The 20,286-nt window shown below is 40.2% G+C and overlaps 1 protein-coding gene across 1 annotated transcript; it reads right to left on the reverse strand.

The window, feature by feature from the left end:
* Window positions 1–4,296: 4,296 nt before the first annotated feature.
* LOC120452008 (zinc finger protein 8) lies at window positions 4,297–5,896 on the reverse strand. Its single transcript, XM_039636045.2, has 2 exons — window positions 5,082–5,896; window positions 4,297–5,018 (listed from the first exon to the last, which is right to left on the reverse strand). The coding sequence occupies exons 1-2, from the start codon at window positions 5,728–5,730 to the stop codon at window positions 4,780–4,782; spliced, it is 888 nt and encodes a 295-aa protein (XP_039491979.1). The 5' UTR covers window positions 5,731–5,896; the 3' UTR covers window positions 4,297–4,779.
* Between the last annotated feature and the right edge of the window lie 14,390 nt (window positions 5,897–20,286).

A 20,286-nucleotide genomic window follows, 5' to 3' on the forward strand; every position in this document is an offset into this window, starting at 1 on the left:
TTAACTTTCTAGCTTTTGTAGTTCCTGAGATCTCGACGTTCATACAGACAGACAGACAGACGGACAGACGGACGGACAGACGGACATGGCCATATCGACTCGGCTATTGATCCTGATCAAGAATATATATACTTTATATAGTCGGAAACGCTTCCTTCTGCCTGTTACATACTTTTCAACGAATCTTTTACTCTACGAGTAACGGGTATAGAGACAAAATATCAAAATATCAAAACATTTTTAAAAAGAGTGGGCATGGCAGTCTTGGGCGTTATAGTAGGCGTGGCACACGAACAGACAGACGGACAGACCGACATGGCCATATCGACCCGGCTTTTGATCCTGATCAAGAATATACATATATACTTTATATGGTCGGAAACGCTTCCTTCTGCCTGTTACATACTTTTCAACGAATCTAGTATACCCTTTTACTCTAAAGTAAAGGGTATAATTACCACATTTTTGGTTATAATACTGGTCTCGGCCCTGATGTTTTTGGCATATCGATGAAAATTGGGAAGATAAATGCTAAAATGAAAAGGATCAATATATTATATAAAAGTGTGATTAATAAACTTGCATTGCGTCTATGTTATAGCTTATAGTTTCTGAGATCGAGGAGTTTATATGGACAGACGGACATGTCCAGATCGATTCGGCTAGTAATCCTAATTAAGAATTTATATACATAATAGGGTCGTAAACGGTTTCTTCTGCCTATAAGGTCCCGTTCGTTGCTTTCTATATCTAAGGTTCTTTTTAAATATAGCTTTCTGTATCTAAGGTTCTTTTTAAATCTTAACTTTTCAATAATACAAAAGAGATATAATTTTGCAATTGATAAATGTACTTAGGGAAGAGTTAAAAAAAAACGAAAAAGTCACGAAAAGAGTAACAAAACTTTGAATATAAATATTTATAATAGTACAGATAAATTAAGCAAGAATGTAAGCTGAAATACATCGAAAACCTTATTTTTTTTATAATATTTTCAATTAATATTAAGACTGTTATTGTTTCAGCTTTATGATATACATAAATAACAGATTTTCATCAAATTATAGACGATATATATTATTAGAAACAGTTGTATACGGAATTACAACGCTTTAAGAACGAAACCAAATGGGCTAAAATGTATTTTCCATTAATTAGCTAGAATGTACATACCTATGGCAGCTATAAAATAAAGTCGTCCAAATTTGATAAAATAAAACAGAAAACAAAGGGTTTTGAAAAATTTGTATGTACCAAATAAAATTACTTTATAATTTAATACAATAAAAAAAATTAGATTAAAACAGAAAAAAAAATATTGAGAAATTTGTGTGTACCAAATAAAATTCCGGTATGATATTTATACCCGTTACTCGTAGAGTAAAAGGGTATACTAGATTCGTTGAAAAGTATGTAACAGGCAGAAGGAAGCGTTTCCCACCATATAAAGTATATATATTCTTGATCAGGATCAATAGCCGAGTCGATTTGGCCATGTCCGTCTGTCCGTCCGTCTGTCCGTCTGTCCGTCTGTCCGTCCGTCTGTCCGTCTGTCTGTCCGTATGAACGTCGAGATCTCAGGAACTACAAAAGCTAGAAAGTTGAGATTAAGCATACAGACTCCAGGGACATAGACGCAGCGCAAGTTTGTCGAATCATGCTGCCACGCCCACTCTAACGCCCACAAACCGCCCAAAACTGCCACGCCCACACTTTTGAAAAATGTTTTGATATTTTTTCATTTTTGTATTGGTGTTGTAAATTTCTATCGATTTGTCAAAAAAATTTTGCCACGCCCACTCTAACGCCCACAAACCGCCCAAAGCTGCCACGCCCACACTTTTGAAAAATGTTTTGATATTTTTTCATTTTTGTATTAGTCTTCCAAATTTCTATCGATTTGCCAAAGAACTTTTTGCCACGCCCACTCTAACGCCCACAAACCGCCCAAAGCTGCCACGCCCACACTTTTGAAAAATGTTTAGATATTTTTTCATTTTTGTATTAGTCGTCTAAATTTCTATCGATTTGCCAAAAAACTTTTTGCCACGCCCACTCTAACGCCCACAAACCTGCACTTCTACTAGCTGAGTAACGGGTATCAGATAGTCGGGGAACTCGACTATAGCGTTCTCTCTTGTTTTTAACTATTTTTATTACAGCTAAATAATATAGTGGACTGATCCGGTCAGGTTTGACTTATAAACTTCCTGCATTAGAATGAAGGCTTTTGCGAAAGTTTCATGCTCTTTGTTTAAAAAATTATACGATTTATAGGTTTTAACAATATTTTGCATGAGTATAATTAATATTGCAATTGGGCATTTGTACGTGTAGTTTTGTTTAAAGGTTTATACGAATCTAAAAACTAAACTAAAACGATATTTTAGTTGTAATCTTTTGTAGTATTAGCTACTATTTCTATGGCTCTAAGAACAACAGTATAACACATTTTATTTAATTCCCAAGAAATGTTACTAATATACAATTTTAGCATCAATATCATATATCATATCATATCATATCATGTCAATATAGCCACATTCGTTAGTCCGTCTGTGGGAAAACCACCTAAACGTCCACAAAACTCTAAAAACCCTCCCAAAGACTTATTTTTATTGCAAATATAAGTACAAATCGAGTTCCCTGACTACTCAGCCCCGTTACCTAGCTACTGAAAGTGCGAACGAGAATTTATCATTTTCCTGGTATATTTATAGAGCTTAGAAAATACAATAATAAAAATATTAAAATGTTTCAAAAGGGCGGGCATACAAATTTTTGGCGGCCCATAGGCGCTAGAAGGGTCGTGGGCAAATCGCACAGATTGAAATTCTAGTCTTGAAAGTTTTTATCGATATCAAACAACTTTTGAACAATGTTTTGAATCTTTTGAAAAGGGTTTGTTTACCCGCTACTCGTAGAGTAAAAGATAGAAGGAAGCGTTTCTGACCATATATATTCTTGATCAGGATCAATACCCGATGTGATCTGGCCCTGTCCGTCCGTATGAACGTCCAGATCTCCGGAACTATAAAAGATCATTGAGATTAATCATACAAATTCTAAAGGCGTAGCTGTAGTTAGTTGACCCATGTTGCCACGCCCACTCTAATGTTACTTATATTTGTATTAGTCTTGTAAATTTCTATCGATTTGCCAAAAAACTTTTTGCCACGCCTGCACTTTTGAAAAATTTTTTGATCTTTTTTCATTTTTCTATTAGTTTTGTAAATTTCTATCTATTTTCTTTTGGTATCGGAGGTTCAGGAATGATATACTCTACCTGCCCGCTTATTAATTGCCACATATCTCGCTCGGATTCGAGGTAATATACATATAGTGATCTTGAGAAATTATTGTTTGAACATGTTGCAGAGAATGGTTCTTTGGGTACGGGGTGTATTTGGAGCAAAAAGTCAAAATTGTAAAAGATCGAATGGAGAGAGTATAGATCAATGTGTCACTTGTGCAATGTGAACGACGACGCATTGTCTGACCGATATGAAAATATTCTCAGTCCCAAAGGGACAATAAGCAGGTAGGGGACAGGTAATGTAAGGACTGCACGCCCCTATCAAGCGGACAAATTTTCGTTTGTCCGGCAAACTGGGTGTCCACCTAGAGCCGCTTCATAACCTGCTCCCATTGTCCGCTTGTAGAAGTCACATTGATAAAGACCAAGGATCACTGTTCGCACAACGAATTCCGAATAATACTCATAGGTAATTTTTCACTTCTCGCAGACACCATGTCTGGGTCGCTTTGCTCAGGTGAACCACTTCATTGTTCTAATGAATGACGCAAGCTGTCAGGTGAGAAATGGCGAATCTACGTGGGGACATCTGGATCGAAAAAGGACTGTGGGAAAGATTACCCGCGACACCACTGCACTTTTTCACTTAGTTTCGGTGCTGATGCTAAAAGACAAATTCTGCTCGCAGAGGCATGGCCGGTTTCTGCTTGTCTGGGTTGCTGTTTCATTTTTGTTAGTTTGTGAATGAAATTTGGATAGATTCGGACCAAATGACTTGAGCATTTTAATCCTTTTATGACATTGCAAATATGATTTTCCGATTTGCTTTGATATTAGCGGCATGACGAGCGAGTTGTCACATGATCTGGTTAGCGGGAACTGGCAGTAGATAATGATTCTTGGCCAATAGGTCCTAATGCAACTTATGCATCAAATAATTGGGGTGCAAATTATTAAGTTTTATGTACACCGCCTTATTTCGAACACAGCCCAAGTAATAGAGATTTCGGTTTCTTTTTTGTAAAATTTCTTTTTGTGTATTTTGTGTTGTAAATATAAATCGTATAATGTAACTCTCAAATTAAACTATGATCGTATAATTTTATGTATAAATCGTTTGTTTCTGGTAAACCCGATCAGCTTATGTGTAACTTAGGTGTACATGAACATTCGGGTATCTCTTAAATTTCTTAATCGCTTAGCATATGAGAAAGGATCACTTAGGTTTTATTTACACATGTGCCGAATTTTATAACCAGTCACGTAGCTGGAAGTGTAAATATGCGTTAAAAAATAAATATCTCAATATTTGCATATATCGTCGGGGTCTAAAGATAGCTAGCATTGATTGGGCTTGGTGAGTGCGCCACATTGCGCCAGGTACGGCTGAGGTATTTGTGTCTACGATTGGCTATGCAGTTTTGGCTGGCATTGAGTTTCGTTGGATTCGGTAGAGCTTGTTTAAAGCGTGCAAGCGCTTAACAGATCGCATGATAAGGGGAAAGCTGGCCAGGATTCCCCTCTCAGTAGCCATAAAGGTATGGGTACATGGGCACGAAGATGGACGGGCCCAGCTGGCGCTCCATCGGCATGTGCGTCTTCATGTGCTTCTTCAAGTGGTCGCGGCGGCCGAACTTCTTTCCGCAGGCACTGCAAGGATACGGCCGCAGTCCGGTGTGGATTCGTTTGTGGCGCGTCAGTTCCTCGTTGCGGGTGAAGGTCTTGCCGCATGTGCTCACGTCGCACTTAAATGGACGTTCGCCTGCAAGACAAAATGGGGAGTAGTGAGTGGGTCTGTCGGTGTCGGTTGTAGTGGTCGACTTACCGGTGTGGATGCGAATGTGGCCTTTCAGCTGGCCGTTGTTTGAGAAGGCCACGTCGCAGTTGGGGCACTTGAACTTCTTCGGCCGCTGCTTGCGGCTGTTTAGCGCCTTCAACTGTGCGTCCTCGGCCATTACGCGGGCATACTCCTGCTCCATCAGGCCCATAGTGAACGGGTCCATGCCGAAGCCCGGGACGGCAGTAGGCGTGGAGGCGGCAGCGGCTGCTGCGGCGGCGGCAGCGTAGTAGAGATCGCTGGCGGCCGACAGAAATGGTGCGTGCTGGGGCGGGGTAGCCAAAGGTGCGGTGCAGGAGGAGTGCGTGTCCAAGGGCGACTGGGGGTGCAAAAAGACAGGGTGCGGGGCGGCGTCCAGCAGCGGGGTGGAGGTACGGGTGTAGCTGCTGTGGTTCAGGGCATCCTCGTAGCAGGACTTGCTGCTGTTGCTGCTACTTGACGCGGATGAGGATGCGGAGGAGAAGTCCCTGTCGCAGTCATGGCCGAGACTGCTGCTGGGCAGCTCCGTCTTAATGGTAATGCCCTCCGGCTCCTGCTTCACTGTCCCGGGCGCCGACGCCGCCGCCTGGCGCTGACTGTCCCAGGGTCGGAAAAGGCGCGCGTAGGTTTGCGGTGGATGCAGGTTAATCGTTGACATTTCGCAGTCGATTATGTAGTATTGATGGAAGGCGTAAATGGCTCTCTCGCGACAATTAAGCACTTGGATGGATAACTTGTGATTCTGTTTTTGATGGGCTTGGCTGTGCGGAGCTGTGTGTGCGCTGCGAGATCTCAACTCGAACTGAGCTCTCCTGCCCCGACGCCTCTCAATTTAAGCCCAGGACTCTGGCTACCTATCATCGTATACACAGGCAGTCATTTGTCCTGCGCTCACACACATACACATACGCACACGGACACGGAGAGTCGGTTCATTCATCGATTATTTGTCTGTCTGAAAATGTGCGAGCGAGAGGGATGCTTTCGGGGTGGGTTTCGCTTTCAGATACGGGCCCGGATTCGGTTTGGTTTCGAGGGCACAACAATGGCGGCCCGTTTACACACACACTTGCAGCGGAAGTACATAAGGGTCTGGCGTGTGCGTGTAGTTCGGAATCAAACTCTCCGCGCGAGTGGCGGGCAGCTTTCTTAACTTGCGCTTTCCATTCCGTACTACATTTATTGGATTTAGGCGCATCTTTAAGCAGAGTATTTACGTTTCACGCTTTTGAATTGTACCCTGAACCGCCCACCGTGCCCCAGAGGCCCCCGGGTGGTTGTTTTTGCGCTTGGCTTTGCATCCTCTCCCACTCCCAACGGCAGTTTCTCCGCCTGCCCCCCGTCCATACACAGATACTTTGCCAAATATATAACTCGCTTATCTGTGGTTTGGGTTTCCTGAGCCCGATGTGGCAGCAATTTATTATTGAATTAAGTGCTTTTTTGGAGGGTGGGTCAGCGTCAGCCCAAGTATGCAAAGTGCGGGCCAAGCAGCTGTGCAGAATCCGCAGCGATGGCCGGGCTTGAGCGTGTTGTTCAGTTGGTACAGTTGTCCTAAACTTTATTCTTGAGGGTGCTTGAGAAAATTTTACTGCTCCGAGGAGGCGTTTGCCCTCACGCGATTGGGGCTTCAGATTACGAGAAAGATACAAGACTGAATGTGCGTTGCCACACCTAATGTTTGTATACAGTACGCGATTTAAACTTGTCTGAGCTGATTGAACATAGGCCTTTTGATATTACTAAATTTAAAAATTAGTTTTTGATTTCAAAGTATTTGGCAGGAATTAGTAACCTCCAAACATTATGTATGCTTTAATAATGCTGTTAAATTTACTTAAATGGACAATGTATTTAATTTTAACACATAATCGCTAATGTTTCCCAACATAGCATGAGTAGTTGTGTTCTGAGTACAGGCTTATTTTCCAGTCAACAATCATCGGAAGGTAAGACTTACATAAATTATGATAGAGTTCATGATTAATCGATGTACGAGTATGCATGCCTCCTATTGTTGTTGCTAAAAGCATTGGGCACAGAAATATAGTTCTTATATACTTGAAATAATTTCGAAATTTTTCTAATAATTCTGATAAAGATATATATATAATCATAAAAATTATTTAGTTGCAAAGTAGTTGAAAACAGAAAATGAGGAATTGAATGAATAATATTCGTTTTTATTGTCGAAAAAAAGTATAACACTGCTGTCATAAGGCCAACGCAATTTTTACTTCCTAAAAGATATATGCTTTCTAGGGAAGGTGCATTCCGCAGACCTAGCGCCTTAAGCCTCCTGTCCTGTGCCATTGTGAACAAAAGGGAAATCATTTGGATTACGTCCAAAAGCATCGGCCAATGCTAATGAATGCAACGGCATGGCTGAGTTGCTGTTGGTTTCTTAGTACCACCTATGTGGAGAACCTGCCATAAAACGCAGTCCGGGGAGAGCATTTCATTCACTATTCAGCTCATTTAGAAAATTCATTCATAAACTGGGATTGCCGTAATCAGGGCCGATCCTGCGATCAGGATGGTTGGTCGCTTGGCGGATGTTAGGTAGATAGCCGATTGGGTTGGTTTGAAGGTGGCGAAGTTGTAAAATTCACCAGCTTATTTGCGTAGGGTTGGACTTCGGCTTGCAGCCGCCTGGGATTTTCCGCCATAGATTCTTTAATGAGCGCCGGTATTTCCACGCAATCGTCTCACAGCCCGACGGGTCGTAAAATGCAACCTACCTAGAACAATGCGGCACAATACGGCACAGTATGAAAGGATGTTATAAAATAATAAATTAATTAGATAACCACTCGGCCAACGAACGTAAATTCATTCATGGAATGCCAGGATTGCCTGGTACGGCTGGCTGCATTGTCCGATGTCTGATGGCTCGTCACTAGAAAATACATTTGAGATAAGAACACGGCGTAGTATTCATTTCATATTTCATATAAGAAAATGTGGCATGCACTCGTGCTCGAGTTGGGACACGAGACATATGCGGAAAGTACATGGACTGTTGATATAGGACGGACGCAGACCTAGACGGAGACATGATCAGGGGAAACTTCCAGTCTTACTAAACTTCATTCGGCGTATTACTTTGGCCACAGGATACACAAGCAATATTATGTTTCAAAGAAGTGGAATTGCAAGGTTAAGTAAGCTAGACTTAATCCCCGCTAATAATAGCCATCATCCCAAGTGTGTGAACTAAATAGAGTTTCCACGATCACATAGATTACGGGATTAAGATAGGAGGTTTTAATAAGCCTCCAGTCCACTGTTTGGTGATCCCGTGCCGAAAAATTGAAGGTACGTGAGATTACGGAATAGCTAACCAATCGCAGTTTTTCACGACTCTCATCTGAATGCTGTTAATACAGTAAAGGGTTATTATTACTTCATAATAACATGTCACCCAACGCTAGTTCTATAAGGAAACCAAATAACAAGATAACAGATTTAACTTTTTTAATGTAAAACATTCAAAAACCCTTAGGTTTTTCCGATACTCGTAGAGTAAAGCGGATATTACAATCGTTGACCAGTATATTACAGGTAGAGGGAAAACTCGATACCGGTAGGAATAAAATTCATTATGTCTCTGGAGTCTGCACGCTGAGTCTCAACTTTCTAGCTTTTATAGTTCCTGCGATCTTAACGTTCATACGGACGTTTAGTCGGACGGGCATGGCCAGATCGACTCGCCTATTGATCCTGACCAAGAATATATACTTTATATGGTCGAAAATGCTTTCTTCTGACTGTTATATACTTGTTATATACTTTGATCCAACGAACGTAATGTGGAGAAATGGAAATACCAATTTCTTGAGATTTACAATATATGTATACCGTAGAGTACTCGTAGAGTAAAAGGGTATACTAGATTCGTTGAAAAGTATGCAACAGGCAAAAGGAAGCGTTTCCGACCATATAAAGTATATATATTCTTGATCAGGATCAATAGCCGAGTCGATCTGGCCATGTCCGTCTGTCCGTCCGTATGAACGTCGAGATCTCAGGAACTACAAAAGCTAGAAAGTTGAGATTAAGCATACAGACTCCAGAGAAATAGAAGCAACGCAAGTTTGTCGATTCATGTTGCCACGCCCACTCTAACGCCCACAAACCGCCCAAAACTGCCACGCCCACACTTTTGAAAAATGTTTTGATATTTTTTCATTTTTGTATTGGCCTTGTAAATTTCTATTGATTTGCAAAAAACTTTTTGCCACGCCCACTCTAACGCCCACAAACCGCCCAAAGCTGCCACGCCCACACTTTTGAAAAATGTTTTGATATTTTTTCATTTTTTTATTAGTCTTGTAAATTTCTATCAATTTGCCAAAAAAAATTTTGCCACGCCCACTCCAACGCCCACAAACCGCCAAAAACTGTCAGAGTTGAAGACACCCCTTCGCACTTCCACTAGCTGAGTAACGGGTATAAGATAGTCGGGGAACTCGACTATAGCGTTCTCTCTTGTTTTTTTTTTAATTTTACATAACATGGAAAAACTTAAATACCTAGTTATAGTGAAATACAAGGGAACAAATATTTAATTCGGACGATTCAGATAATATTTGACACATTTTTATTTAAAATTAAATTAAGGGGAACAATGTGGATCACTTATACAACTGTCCATTAACGAGCATTTTTGGCGAAGCACGCCGAACTGAAAGCTACCAGAAGAAGCATAAAAAGGCGCTTGCCTGTACGTTCCAAGGACAGCCATCGTTCCTTGTTATGGGTGTCAAAGGCAGAAAAACAGGAGAACCAGGAAACTGGGAAACCGAAATGCGAAAACATAAATCAAATTAGCTTTTCGGGCGAATGCACTCGACTAATTCCTGTGGCAAGCCTCTATGCGGGGAACACGGTTGCTCTTTTCTGGGAGTTGGTACCGCAGCAGTCATCAACAAAAGGTTGTGGCAACCCATACAGACCGCCAAGTACCGATGAGCATTCATCTCGTGACACAATGCCGCGAGTATTGGCCGTGTCGCCCATTAAAAGGCACGTCACAAAAGCCACCCCGCTTTTGACTCGATTCGCGTCTCCCTTTCCCAGGATGTCAATACTCGTGATAGGCTCGCTATCAATTGTATTAAAAGTTTCTTGACTTCTCTGTGGCGCACGCTGATGGCCACCTCCGCCGTCCACAATTTTTGGGGCTCCCGTGGCAGCTGAGTGGTGCATCTCGCCTGACAGCAGAGAGATCTTCAGGACATCTGCGACTGCAGGAACAGCTGCCGGGTCAAGCAATGGCGGTCAATGGGATAGCTCCGCCTTCCGCGTGCGTTTCGACGCCTTCAAGTCAAAACATTTGGGAGAGTCTGAAGCAAGAATTCTATTCCAACTCGGCTGTCAGTACTGAAAACCACTTAACCTCAAATCCCATAATCCGCTTGTAACGAAGACCATTCATGCGATGACAACCGCATATGGATGGTGGCCGGCAGCCCAGTGGCGGGATTTCATTTAAATGTTTCTGCGGGATGCGCTCGCATTTCCTCTATAAGGCTGCTTTTTTGTTATCCTTCAAGTGTTGACCTCGGTGGTAATCGTTCTATTATTAACAGATATTTGCATTCATACAATGACGCAGTTGGGCCGGTCCGCCTAAGTCGCTGTTGTATTTACCTGTAGTGGATAACACGGATTGTCGGCTTACAACAGGACATTTAAATAGTAACAGGGAAGTTAAGTTATGAAAACCCCATCTGTAGCATTAAAAATTGCGTTCCAAGCCCTTTGGTTTTTTTTTATCTTAGGATGAAAATGTGTATTTATAGGAAAAGCGTACTAGCAGGCAGCTTAAGACAAAATCTGGTCTGGGAGATCTTTATGAATTCAATATCAGAGTTTGCGAAGAGTTTTCGACAGAAGTATTCGTAATTTTTTCAGGAGGTTTTTGGCAGCAATACCGTACACTTGAACAGCATAAAATAGGTCAGGAGCTAATATGCACTTAAAGATCTTAACTTTATTTTGCAAGGAAAGCTTCTTCCAAAGGTGAATCTTCTGTCTAGAATGACACCAAGGTATTTGTAATAAGTGTTATGCTTTTCAACTGTTTCATTAGGTGACACACCAGAGCAGTTTTTTAACATTTGTCTGCATTAATGCCGATGTTTCAAATGGCAGGCCAGTTCTGCTGTAGTTGCTAGGTTAAAGCAGCTACTTCTTGTTATGACTGCAGTGTCGCATATATATTTAGCATATTTTGCAATTAAAACATAGTTTCGATTACATCTGCTAATTATTGTATGGGTGGGCATATCTGCGGTGGAATATAATGTTGGCTCCAGAACTCTTTCTTGAGGAACGACTGCATATTAGAGAAGACTTTCCAAATGTTGCACGTAAAATTTGCGTTCTTCCAAGAAACTTTTAACAAGCTGAAACAGCTGTGGTGTAAGGTGTTTCTAGACTTTGTGCAGGAGCCGAGGGTGCCACCAAAAACACACTATATCGAATGACAGTAACTTGTGGATGAAATAAATACAATACAATAACAAGATATAACGCTACAGTCAAGTTCCCCGACTCAAGTCAAGTGTCCGTCTGTCTGTCCGTATGAACGTCGAGATCCTAGGAACTATAAAAGCTTGAATGTTCAGAAATTCAGCATGCAGACTCCAGAAACATAGACGCAGCGCAAGTTTGTCGATTCACGTTGCCAAGCCACTCTAACTCCCACAAACCGGCCAAAGCTGTCACTTTAACGCCCACAAACAGACCAAAACTGCCACGCCCACACTTTTGAAAAATGTTTTGATATTTTTTCACATATTTGTTAGTCTTGTAAATTTCTCTCGATTTGCCAAAAATATTTTTGTCACGCCCACTCTAACGCCAACAAAAGCTGTCAGTGTGGAAATTTCTCCTTTGTACTTCCACTAGCTGAGTAACGTGTATCAAATAGTCGGGGAACACAACAATCTCTCTTGTTTAAACGTAAGGCGTGGCAAAAAGTTTTTGTGCCAATCGATAGAAATGTTCAAGACTAAGAAAAAAAGGAAAAATAAAAATTTGACATTTTTAAAAGTTATTAGACAGTTTGTAGACGTTAGAGTGAGCGTTTCAACATTTGGAAATAAACTTGCGATGATTTGTTGTCTCTTTAACCTGCATGCTAATTACTACTATCTATCCTCATACACTACGAGCAACGGGTATAAAAATGATGTATGATACATCAGGAAACTAAAGTTTTCATGCAGATTTCTTTAAAACTGAGTGACTTGTTGGTGTTGAAACGGACGGACATTGATACATATATTGAATTGGCGCCTTATACTGTCTGCTTTACTGCGCGGCAAGCTTTTCACAAAAAAATATATACCCTCTGCAAGGGAATACAAATTAAATGTTATACTATGCTCTTAGCCGATACTAGTGGACTTCAAATGGAATCGGAGAAATGTCTAAGCCTATGCAATACGTTCAATTGACCGTTTGACACGCTTTGCAGCTTATGGCGGATTTAAAAAAAGAAATCTTCTTAGAGCTCACATATTTTCAAAGGTTAGTGTCAAGGAGGAGCGAAAATCGGTAGCAATTGTTTCTTCCTGGGCCCTAATTACAAGACCTGCTAAGACGATACAGGAGCGTCCCGAGCATTGATCCGCATAGGAATCTAAGGCACTAAGGGTGAAGGGCAATTCCCTGCTGGCTTAATAAGTGGTTGGCTCTGCCACAATAGTCGTAAAGTCAAATGCAAATTGAAATGTACGGTAGTAGTTTTTGAGGGCAAGGAGTTTCCCAGAATGCACACAGTGCTAGCGTTGCTTATCGAGGACTCGTCTTCGGAGTTTAATGAAAAGCCTTTTCACACTTAGTTATCATTGCTCCTCCGGACGACTGACCTCTCAATGGGAAGATTCAAAGATTTGTGAAAGAAACAGTAGGATATGGGCTATTGAAATGGGCCTGGGTGACGCGGCTGTCACACGAGGTGCAATTATGATCGAAAGGTGCAAATAATAACCGATAAATTCGTGTTTACCTAAAGACTTCAGTTCGTGGTCCATCTCCTTCTGTCCACTTTCCATGATGAATGAATGGCAATCCTGTGAATAGGCCGGATGAATGATGAACTGAGCTCGCACTGAGCCGCTTTGAAATTAAGCCCTCACCCATTGTGAACTACATGTAGGTGTACACTGTACGTTGCGCAAATCCCCTCCGGCGATCGGGATCAATCAACCATGCGAATGCATTTTATCACGGCCAACGTTGTCTGAGGTCCTCACAATTGTTGAGAGTGCCAAACATTGGTTTTTGGGTTGATTGATCGGCTTTTGGCTTTCAGGCTTCATGGCAAAAAATTAAAAAAATATATATAAAATTTTGTTTTTCAATAAAAAATATGATTCTGAACAATTGATTGATTGCAACGCATTGATGGTCTCCAATATAGCCAACAAAACGAATTTAATATGGAGTGTTCGTATGTCAATTAATGTAATATCAATTAATGGATATATTAATTTCCAACATTAACAAAATAAGGAAACTTAAGAAAAGCTTATCACAACTCCAAAACCTCTTTTTAAGAAAGCTTAGTCAAATAATTATAAAAAAACTTTTTTTATTGACACGCTCGAAAAGTAAATTAATCGGTGATAACTAACCCAATAATCGTTGATATTAAAATATATGGTAACCTTGTCGCTTCCCGCCCCGCGCGATCCTCTGCGATATGTGACTGTCCAAAAAACCGCAAAAACTATCATCAATTGGGTATCATAAATTTAAATTACTTCCACCCCTCTTCACCCAAGCCCAAATCCAACCCGAGGGTTTGTGGACTCTTGCTATAAGGGGGTTGGACCTGGGGTTGAAACCATGCTAAAAGATCGCTGTGGCAGGGTGAAAATCAGAGCGACGAGAACCAAATGAAAAAATGGGGCGAGAACGAAGCCATCAACACGATTATTTCGCATAAAATAAATTGATTTTGGCTAAGAGTCAAGGATCGCCTTTGAGCCCAAATAAAGAGGAACGCTGTACAGATCGAAAACAGAATAGACAGAACAAAAACTGCGCTTGAAATATGTCGAAATTTGTCCACAATAAGTGTTTTATTGAATCGCTAAACACAAAGGATTGACTCATCCCCGAACCCGAATTCATCACCGCAATAAACCACGGCCCAGCCACTCGATGAGGCAAAGTGAACAATGCCATCGGACAATGGACATCGACTCGGAGACGGCGAAAGTAGTGGCACGTCTTTGCCCCTAGGTATCGAGAATCGAAGGGCCAGCCGACACCTTCCCCCGGATTTCTGAATAGAAAGTGGGACATGAATAATGACAAGCGAGCCAATTGCGGGTAGTTACGTAGTTACGTGAAAAACGAGTCAACTCGAATTCTTTCCTCCATTATGCCGCTGGCGTCTTTGTCTCGGATTGAATGAATTGAACGTGGCACCTTTGGCAGCCGCTCAGTAAGTCAGGACTCCTGCGGTGATGTGGCTATCCCGTCCCGTTTCCGATCTTATGCTTCTGTTGTAGACATTGGGTCGCCGCCTAAATTGAGCGTGCGCAATCGATTAGCAGCCGCATTTTCGTCACGAAATTTGTATTTAGTTTAAAACCTAATTCGAAAGTATGGGGCCCGTGAAGTATGCTATCAAACGAGAGTCTTTCAATACTTTTTTCATTCATTCTAAAACCTGCCATTTAAAGAATGATAAAGTGCTCCCAGTTTTATACACACACAAACTTCTTTAATCAAACAAAAATGTATCCACGCAGACTATGCCAGAGTATACCGCTTCTACATATGCCATGCAATTCCGCTATTACTATTAAAAATGTTCATATCGTGATTTGTATACCCGTTACTCGTAGAATAAAAGGTAGAAAGGAATATGCTTGATCAGGATCACTGGCCGAGTCGATCAGCCATGTCTATCTGTTCGTCCGTATGAAAGCTAGAAATAACAACGTTTTTTTAGACAGTTACCACGCCCACAACTGCCACGCTTTATAACCTTTACTCGTAGAATAAAACGGTATACTATATTCATTTAAAAGTATGTAACAGGTAGAAGTAAGTAAACGTTTGCGCCCATATAAAGTATTTATATTCTTGATCAGGATCAATAGCCGAGTCGATCTGGCCTTTTCCGTCCATATGAACGTTGAGATCTCAGGAACTATAAGTGTTGAAATTTTACATTACCACATCCACTAGATATGTAAGAGATATCTGATAGTCGGGGAAGTCAACTATACCGTTCTCCCTTGCTAAATTTACTTTTAATAAGATTATATCCAAACTGACTTCAGTAAATCATTCACTTGTGGTAAGGAAACTCAATTTAATAGCTTTCATAATCGATCTTTGAAATTAAGTTAAGTTCTCCGTGCCATCTGATGTTTACCTTATTTACTAACGTTCCCATATTTATAATTCATAATATTGTATTTATTAATGCATCTGATTTTAAAATATGCCTGCAGTATAATGACATTTTTTGCGATTTGGCCTTACTTAGTCTAGACCGGATCCAGATTGCTTTCAAAAATTATAGCGTGATATCTTAATAGGCGTAAATGTCCCTAAATCTTACATAAATCCAACATGCACGCTAAGTTTACATTTTCTTAGTGAACAATATAAATCTTGCAGACGATCTTGACGTTCTTTTGGACACAAAACTTTCTGATCATATTTCATCCATGGCGAATTAAGACATTGATCAAAGAAAATCGATTTTTCTTACATAACTAAATCCCTATTCATTTCGCTTCCTTGTCCGGGTCTTTAATACGAATTAGGTCCCGAACACGAAGTTGAAACGGGGCCTAATTTTCTTCTTGGCAGAATTGAAAGCTCTCACTTGGATGGTCTGCTTAGCTTTTTTGGGCAAAGAGGACTAAAACAAAATTTTCACTCCCCTACTTTGTATACCCTTTATTCTAGAAATAATTGATATACATTACTTGCAATTATTAAAAAATACCTTTAGGTGAGCTGGACCTAGCCACTCGTAAGCATAAAATGAAAGCGATATTTATGCCCGTTACTCGTAGAGTAAAAGGGTATACTAGATTCGTTGAAAAGTAAGTAACATGCAGAATGAAGCGTTTCCGACCATATAAAGTATATACATATATTTTTGATCAGGATTAATAGTCGAGTCAATCTGGCCATGTCCGTCCGTCTGTCTGTCTGTTTGTCCGTCTGTCTGTCCGTCTGTCTGTCCGTCCGTATGAACGTCGGGATCTCAGGAACTACAAAAGCTAAAAAGATGAAGCATACAGACTCCAGAGTAATAGACGCAGCGCAAGTTTATCGATTCATGTTGCCACACCAACTCCAACGCCCATAAACCGCCCAAAACTGCTACGCCCACACTTTTGAAAAATGTTTTCATATTTTTTCATTTTTGTATTGGTCTTGTAAATTTCAATCGATTTGCCAAAAAACTTTTTGCCACGCCCACTCTAACGCCCACAAACCGCCCAAAACTGCCACGCCCACACTTTTGAAAAATGTTTTGATATTTTTTCATTTTTGTATTGGCCTTGTAAATTTCTATTGATTTGCAAAAAACTTTTTGCCACGCCCACTCTAACGCCCACAAACCGCCCGAAGCTGCCACGCCCACACTTATGTAAAATGTTTTGATATTTTTTTATTTTTGTATGAGTTTTGTAAATTTCTATCGATTTGCCAAAAAACTTTTTGCCACGCCCACTATAACGCCCACAAACCGCCAAAAACTGTTAGTGTTGAAGACTCTCCTTCGCACTCCCACTAGCTGAGTAACGGGTAACAGTCGGGAAACTCGACTATAGCGTTCTCTCTTGTTTTTTGTTGAATTGTCACCCAAAAAACCGTTGCTCTTTCCGAGAAATGCGAATATTTCTCGGGTTTGGCAGACAGTCGGGCACCCTTGCGATCCCAAAAAATCATCGACTAATAATTAAGCCATTTAACCTGTTACAATTGATAAAGTGTAAACCGTCATATTTCTTGGAGGGGCTTAAGTGTCTCCAGAGCGCTCTCTTTAATTAAACGAATTGTCTATTTGTAGGTGTCAACAAGTAAATTCGGCATTGTTAAAGCGGTTTTTTTGTAGGTGACGATTTAGCAGGACAACGGAGATCTGTCCTTTAAGGAACTGTGTTTTCGCAGAGGCATGCTTAGCTGGCGGCAAGATCTGAGAAAGCGGCAAGTCACGTTGCACCTCTGAAGGATAATGTAGCAAAATCCAGACAATTGCTGTCCTTAGCGGCACTTCAAATAATGCGCTGACAGAGGTTGCTTGTTTGCTGACTATGCCGTCGCAATTGACGTTTGATGGCTAGGAAGGGTGCAAATAAATAATAATTAAACAAATACATACAAATGAAGGCTTCTTAGGCTCAAGAATTTCTCCAAAACAGCCCTGCATGAGGAGCTTTAATATCGATACAAAATTGTAAAGCAGGAATATTGCGGTATATACATATGTATAAAGATATATGTATGTATGTATACGGTGGACCATATAAAGTATATACATATATTCTTGATCAGGGTAAATAGCCGAGTCGATCTGGCCATGTCCGTCTGTCCGTCCGTCTGTCTGTCCGTATGAACGTCGAGATCTCGGGAACTACAAAAGCTAGAATGTTGAGATTAGGCATACAGACTTCAGAGACATAGACGCAGCGCAAGTTTGTTGATTCATGTTGCCAAATTCATGTTTGAAAAATAATGTAATAATTTAATATTTTTTCATTTTGGTATTGGTCTTGTAAATTTCTATCGATTTGCCAAAAAACTTTTTGCCACTCTAACGCCCACAAATCGCCCAAAGCTGCCACGCCCACACTTTTGAAAAATGTTTTGATATTTTTTTATTTTTGTATTAGCCTTGTTGACTTTTATCGATTTGCCAAAAAAAATGTTGCCACGCCCACTCTAACGCACAAACCGCCAAAAACTGTTAGTATGGAAATTTCTCCTTTGCACTTCCACCAGCTGAGTAACGGGTATCAGATAGTCGGGGAACTCGACTATAGCGTTCTCTCTTGTTTTTACTATACATTTAATACTTGGCTCCAAATTTTTTCCAAAAAACACAGTTTTTATACACATTTTTAAGAATTACATACATATACAGTGGCTCAAAGCTTATTTTAACCAGCGTCTATCTGAAACTTCAACGGTCTGTAAAAGCTGAACAAAAAATTTTATCAACAAAATTTAAACGCAACATAATTCTGTTTTGTTTTAAGATATTATTTATTAACTTATTTTATTTTTAATTTTTTTGGTAGTATTTTTTAAAGAATTAATAATGAAAATGCACCTCAAAACAATGCCACAGCTTATTTCAACCAGCTGCTTTAAAGCTTTGCAATTTTTCGTTACTTCGCAAATTAGCGGTTTTTTTTTGGTCTATACCCTTGCCCTATTATTTTCTATGCAGTCAAGATTGATTTTGGAAAATTTTCTGCCAAAGATCGTGCTAAAAAAATCGTTTGGCAATATGGGTCCACGTACAACTTTAGAACAGCGGGACCTTGAATTAAAACATTTTAAAAAATGACATTCGCGCAGGAAAATTGCAGAAATTGTTTCTCTTAGTGATTCTACAGTCTAAAGCATCATTTATAGTTTCGTCCCAGAAAATAGAACGCACGACAAGGGAAGGAATGATCCCAAAAAAAATTTTAATCAGACGGACGAGCGCCATATCGTCCGAAAAATACGGGAAAATCTTAGATTATCGGCTCCAAAAATTGCCAACGAAATAGATTTAAATGGTAGAATTGCACGGAAGAAACCATTTATAAGTGCTAAAAACATTAAGGCACTTTAAAAGTTTGCTAAAGAGCATTTAAAAATGGATTCAGCTTTTTGGAACACAGTTGTATTCGCTGATGAGTCCAAGTTCAATATTTTTGGCTCAGATTGAGCATCATATGTGTGGAGAAAGCCAAATACAGAGCTGCAAGCCAAAAATTAAAAAGCTACAGTCAAGCACGGCGGTGGCAGCGTCATGTTTGGGCCTGTATTTAGGCAGCTGGAGTTGGGTAGCTCGAATTTATTGAGACAACGATAAATAAACGGGACAATTTTCGATTTTATCAAGACAATGACCCAAAACATAAGTCTGGCATTGTGCAAACCTGTCTAGTGTGGAATTGTCCCCATGTAGTGTAACCCCCAGCACAGTCGCCAGACATGAATGTTACAGAGAATTTGTGGGAAATTTTGGATAAAAACGTTCGGAAACGCCAAATTTCCAATAAATCTGACCTAAAAGTAGCTTTAGTAGAGGAATGGGCTAAAATCACCCCACAACTCACCCAAAAATTAGTGAATTCGATGCCGAAATTCGATGCCAAAATAATTAAAAATAAAATAAGTTAATAAATAATATCTTAAAACATAACAGAATTATGTTGCGTTTAAATTTTGTTGATAAAACTTGTAGTTCAGCTTTTACAGACCCTTGAAGTTTTTCATAGACGCTGGTTGAAATAAGCTATGAGCCACTGTATGTATGGATGTAGATCAGCTTTTAAAAGAACAAGGGAAGGAATAGACGAGGTCTCGAATGCTGCGACCCCTCTTGTTTCTTTTTGTCAATTGGGTGGTATGCAATTTTATAATGTGCAAGAAAATAAGCGTAAAGCAATTAAATACTTCTTCATACAGCTGCGAAAAAAAAGGACCACTTGCCCAAGCAATATTTACTTATTCAAGATTTTACGTACATTTTAGGGTTTAAAAGGCGTTGAAAAATAAATTAAATTATTAGGAAATAAACAATTGCTACCTTAGATGTACAAATTCTTAACTTAATTAAGAAACTTAATAAACAAAAACAGCAGACCAGTGTCAAACATTGAGAAATTTGTACATCTATACATATATGTACATATACAGAGGTGGTCAAAAGTATTTACACATCGACCTTTTTTTCAATTGAAAAACAACAGCTCGTTGTGTATTACACACAACGTGTAAATACTTTTGACCACCTCTGTATGTATGTATAGCTTTTTGCCCTTCATTGCCAAAAATGTTTTCAAGGGTGCAACGCTGCTCAGACCACGCCGTGAAAAGCTGTCCACAGATGGCGCTACCGGACCATTCATTCGCACATACGTTCACCACCCGCTCTCACCGAAGACATTTTTCAGGCGTCGCACTTTTTTATTCCACATTTCCGGCCGAAGCG

This window comes from Drosophila santomea, chromosome 3R (genome assembly GCF_016746245.2).
Source record: "Drosophila santomea strain STO CAGO 1482 chromosome 3R, Prin_Dsan_1.1, whole genome shotgun sequence".
NCBI classification, from domain to species: domain Eukaryota; kingdom Metazoa; phylum Arthropoda; class Insecta; order Diptera; family Drosophilidae; genus Drosophila; species Drosophila santomea.

Coding starts and splice junctions, on each gene's coding strand:
- LOC120452008 (XM_039636045.2), bottom strand. CDS start 5,730: ATGTCAACGATTAACCTGCATCCACCGCAAACCTACGCGCGCCTTTTC. Junction 5,019..5,081: donor CCACATTCGCATCCACACCG/GTAAGTCGACCA, acceptor TTTGTCTTGCAG/GCGAACGTCCATTTAAGTGC.